The sequence below is a fragment of the Austrofundulus limnaeus genome, unplaced genomic scaffold, assembly GCF_001266775.1.
Source record: "Austrofundulus limnaeus strain Quisiro unplaced genomic scaffold, Austrofundulus_limnaeus-1.0 Scaffold320, whole genome shotgun sequence".
NCBI lineage: Eukaryota > Metazoa > Chordata > Actinopteri > Cyprinodontiformes > Rivulidae > Austrofundulus > Austrofundulus limnaeus.
In genome coordinates this window covers 490,924-496,043 of record NW_013952722.1, presented here as the reverse complement: position 1 = coordinate 496,043, position 5,120 = coordinate 490,924, and the positions used below count along the sequence as shown (strand labels likewise).

The following is a 5,120-nucleotide window of genomic DNA, read 5'->3' as shown; positions in this document are numbered from 1 at the left end:
ATTTTACTGACTGTAACTAAAACAACGTGATCATTGCACTTAATCTTCACTCAAACAAGTGTGTACACAGATTAAACATCACTCTAATAACAAGAGCAAAAAATAAATAGTAAGAATTAGTCAGTTATTTAAATTGATAGCTACCTTTCTTACTGCTGCATTTTGTGAGCATCATGTGGAGATCAGCCTCTCGCTCCTGCAGGGAGCAGTTTTTAGCACTGCTCTCGTCATGTCGCACTCATATTCCAAAACAAAAGCTGCACTCTACTTTCTTCTGTCAATCAATCCCAGAGCTAATCCATGGGATGTCAAAACTGTAAACGTGCTGTCCTCGCTTCTGCCAGCTTAGAACCACCGACCGGACCAGAGAGGAGGTTCTGTAACAGCGCGGCTGTGTGCGGTCACTGGACCGAGGCTGAACGAACCGAGCCGAACCGCAAAGCTGCTGCCAGGGTGGAGAGTAGTTGTCGCTCTGGTTTAAAACATTCATGGTTCTGTGTAAAATCTGATACTCATTTTTTGGCTGATATCGGACCGATATCCAATATCAATATYGGATCGGGACACCCCTATTAGAGATCAGGCTCATGAGTCCTGGTGATGCAGTAATTGTTTCATCTTTTGTCTCTAACTTGTGTGTGTGTGTTTCAGGAAGACGTGGTGGAGATAGAGTACGTGGAGCGGATCACGGCCCCCGAGCCACAGGAGTGTATGATGCACGATGACTGGATCAGCTCCGTGGATGCAGACGCTGAGTGGTGAGATCACAGAGAAACACAGAGACTTGCTGCTTTGCTTGGTGTCACACCTGCATTACATTGAATGAAGGATTTTCTCAAATTAAATCTGTAAGTAAACCTGAATTTTTTTTAAATAGGTGTTGTACATCACAGAAACATTGAAAAAAAAAACTCTATTTAGTGTTTAGAATTTTTTATTTTATTTTCAAAAGTCAAACATTTTCCTAGAATTACTGCTGTAGGGATAATCTGATACACCTGGAATACAGTTCTCCAACTCTGTGACAGATTCCCATCATCTGTAAAACAAAAAAAAGAAAAGAAARGGGGCGGGGCTACATGTTTTGTTGTGATCTTAAAGCCATCCAGTCCATTGATGATTCAGGGATTAAACCGATGCTTCTAGGGCTGCAACAATGAATCGATAACAATCGATTATTAAAAGCGTTGGCAACGAATTTCATTATCGATTCGTTGTGTCACAGGATTTATGCGTCCCTCACCGTGTCGCGGAGCCGATTACGTTACCCGCAGAGCGTTGTCAATGACCGCAGTTAGTTACCAAGAAAGAAAAAACTCTACCTGTAAAGATCTGCCCTCTCTGACTCTCGTGTGAAAAGCAGAGACTACGAACTTTAAACCAGTTTTTAAATTGTGTTGTTAGGTCAAGTAGATCTGAAGATATGATAAAAAGTATATACTAAATTTATTCTTTTTAAAAGACGTCTGATTTGATGTGCGCCGCGTTGCGGGGAGGAAGTGCGTGCGAGGGAGGAGGGAGACCTTAAATCCACCATTTCGTCCTCCTCTGGGGCCAAAAGTATAAAAACTCTCCAGTTTTTTCTGACTGAGGCTCAAAGTTATTTGTTGAGCAGCAAAATGTTTCAGGACGAAGGAGAAAAAAAAAAGACGCGATCGAGCAGCAGGTCTGCAGGGAGATGGGAGGAGGGGGGCTGCTTCAGAACCGGTTACTGGGTCAGAACAATGTTTTAGTCAAATCTATTTATCTTCATTCAGCAATCCATTAAATTTATGTTTTGTTTCATGTAGGAGAAATACACATTTTTTTCAGTCAGTATTTAATACAGCTGGCAAAATAAATTGTTAAAATATGTATTATGTGCTTCTGTTTTTTAATTCAGGAGATTATAAAAAAATCCTTCATTTTATGGGAAGACCCTCTTGATTCAAGAGAAAACTCCAGTTTTTTAAAAAATGGCTGCTTATTAATTAATTGTTAATTAATCTATAAGATAAATTAACTTCAGATTAATTCATTATCAATAACTTGCATCCTTAAGGAGTTAACTTAATTTATGTCTACTCATATTCATGTAATTAAGCGTTTTAATGATTTGGCCGATTAATCAATTAATCGAAAAAATAATCAGCAGATTAATCGATTGTTAAAATAATCATTAGTTGCAGCCCTAGATGCTTCCTTCTTTTTAAATTGTCATTTTGGTCACGTTGATTTTATTTATTTTGTTGTATCTATGAAGAAATACCTGAAACCATCACAGTTTGACAGATAAAGTATTTTAAACACTGAAAAGGTGTTTTGCAAAGAGTTGTTAGCTTAAAAACCATTTAAAAACAGAAAAATCACATAGATCCTTCAGTTAAACAAAACCACCTTTTAGTGTTTTAATTTTATATTACATTTAGCTTTTATTTAAAGTTGGTCTGTTTCATCTTTTAACTATGGTTTTGCTCATTTTAGCTTTAGCACCTGTTTTACTACATTTAGCTTCTAACTATTTTTCTTATTTTAGCTAAGGCAGTGCTGTTTGTAGTTCTGTTCTGATAGTTTTTTAGACTAAAGCTAAAACGAGTTGCCTTTATGTTTCTGTTTGTCATGAATGAGTCAGAATGAAGGTTTTTCTTTCTGCTTGAAGTAAAATCATAAAAATAAACCAGGAAGTAAGAGCTGAGAGTGGTGCTGTTCATTTGACTGTATTTTATTTTGACAGGATCCTGACAGGTTCCTACGACAGGACGGCCAGGATCTGGTCTGTGGAGGGGAAGGCCGTGACGACGGTGGCTGGACACTCGGATGTGGTCAAAGACGTGGCCTGGGTCAGGAGAGGTGAGCGAGCTGAAACTCCACATGTCCGCTCAGCGTGAAGCGYCCAGGTTAAAGTCAGGCTGTGTTTCCTGCACAGACGGTCTGACCTCTCTGCTCCTGACGGCGTCTCTGGACCAGACGGTCCTGCTGTGGGAGTGGAACTCTGAGAAGAACCAGCTGAAAGCCCGGCACTGCTGTCGAGGACACACAGGAAGTGTCGACACCGTGTCCACAGACCCCGCAGGCTCCAAGGTAAAAACAAGAAAACAGTAAATGACAGAAACTGGAGGTGAAACTGTGTCTGAGTGTTTGTGCTCYGTAGTTCTGCAGCGGCTCCTGGGACCGAATGTTGAAGATCTGGTCAGCAGGTAAATTCATCTGAGGGACTCCAGAACACGTGAACCTGAACGCTTTGATTCTTCTAATTCCAGATTTACTCAGTAAAAAGTTCAACACGGTTGTTTTTGTGCCTCCAGTGCCCACAGACGAGGCGGACGAGGTAGAGGAGCCCGCGGACAGACCGAGGAAGAAGCAGAAGACTCAGCAGCTCGGCCTCAMCAGGGTGAGTTCAGAGAGGCCTCAGACTCATGGCTTCAGCTGAAGCAACATAAAGTTCATGTTCTCTCCGCCTCGCAGACCCCCATCATGACCTTATCTGGACACAGCGAAGCCGTGTCCTCGGTCCTGTGGTGCAGCGGTGAGGAGGTCTGCAGTGCATCATGGGATCACACCATCCGGCTGTGGGACGTTGAGTCTGGAACCATGAAGACCACGCTGGTGAGGAAAAACAAAACAGGACTTTAAATCCTGAACGCTCGTTGAAAACAGACAAAAACTGTTGTCTGCCATGTTTGAATCAAGCTAAGAGAGTTAGCATGTTAGCAGGTGAAATATATTCAGCCTACTGCASGCTGTCTGTAGAGGCGAAAACCCTCAGAGAACATCAGCTTTTCACGAGAAGCACATTTACTGCAGTGACTTCTGATGAATCTGAAGCTGAGCTTAAAGTGCATCTTACACCCCCCTGTGAAAAGATAACTCCGCCCCAAGGCGAAATTTGAAAAATGCATCAAAGTGGGTRGGGGTGGGGGGTGGGGGTGGGGGGTTAGAGAGCAGAGGTGTGGCCAGGACGAGAGAACGTGACAGGCAGCTAGCATTAGCATAATTGATGCTACATGGAGAGTGACCACAGCGACGCAGATAGTTACATCTCTGAACGTCTGAGGTGGAGGATTTTTCACCCCCTCTCCTCACCAGAGGCAGAGAGAGACTTGATCAAGTCAGCTCAGTCTGGGACTGACTCGTGTTGGCTCCCTGGATCAGGACATGGAGCGCTTTACCACAGCCTCGGCTGAGCTCAGCTGCGAAGCAGGAGGAAAGGAGAGAGGAAAAATTAACTTATTTCAAGCGGCAGAACAGGTTGGAAGATGGCTGTTTGATGATATTTATTGTTTTTTAAATCATCCTACAGGCTCTAGCCTGTTTAAAACCAGACCCTGTCCTTCACTTTGCTTCGTACTAGGGTCTGAACTTGATACATAGACAAGCGTTTGTTGCGGGAGGCGTGGTCTCTGCTGAAGCATGTATGTGTTGTCGCTGTGACGGAGGCTAAGCTAAGAAGCTAACCGGAAATCACGTGTGTTGTAAACAACCCTACTGAGAGGAGAGAAGTACTGAGCCGAACAAGATGACTGTAAATGAGAGCTKCTGCTTTGTCAGACAAATTTAATTTAATTTGGAAGCCTTATCAACACAGACTGGCTTCATTCACTTCCTCCACTGCCGTATGCTAAAATAACTAGCAGACACTGTGCAGAACATCGACGTCATTCAAAACATCGCCTTCTGTTCTCTGATTGGTCCAGGTAAAATAAACTACAAGCAGACACTGTGCAGAAAATTGACGTTCTGTTCTCTGATTGGCCCGGCTAAAAATCTGCCAGTGAAATCCATCTCAATGGGAGAAGTCCCAGACGGAGCAGAGAAGGAAACTAGAACTGAGCGGAGCTGCGTAGGAAGGCAAGGGCCAGGCTATACAGGCTCTGACATGTTAGATAAATTTGAAAATGAGGTTTTTAAAATATCCGTAAGACTTGAAAAAATCAGTGAGATTGCTCTATACGTCCTACAAGTTGACGTGTGGGTTCGGGCTGCAGCTGCCCCACTGCGTTTCTTTCCCCTCCTCCCCTCCTGCTGTGCAGGATGTACTGCTCCACACGAGGTTGAAGGTCAACAGACGATCATGCTAAGCTTGCTAACTGTTCCACCCTCTGACTGCTGCAGGGGCGTGTCTTAGAGAGAGGCTTTTATAC

The 5,120-nt window shown here is 43.3% G+C and overlaps 1 protein-coding gene across 1 annotated transcript in view; it reads left to right on the top strand.

Moving 5' to 3' along the window:
* The window catches only part of wdr12 (WD repeat domain 12), a 15,451-nt gene that overhangs the window by 2,554 nt on the left and 7,777 nt on the right, over window positions 1–5,120 (top strand). The window contains exons 4-9 of the mRNA XM_014022213.1: window positions 652–758; window positions 2,714–2,829; window positions 2,906–3,060; window positions 3,131–3,176; window positions 3,285–3,370; window positions 3,445–3,585. Of these exons, the coding sequence (XP_013877667.1) occupies window positions 652–758; window positions 2,714–2,829; window positions 2,906–3,060; window positions 3,131–3,176; window positions 3,285–3,370; window positions 3,445–3,585 (651 nt within the window). The remainder of the gene's footprint in view (window positions 1–651; window positions 759–2,713; window positions 2,830–2,905; window positions 3,061–3,130; window positions 3,177–3,284; window positions 3,371–3,444; window positions 3,586–5,120) is intronic.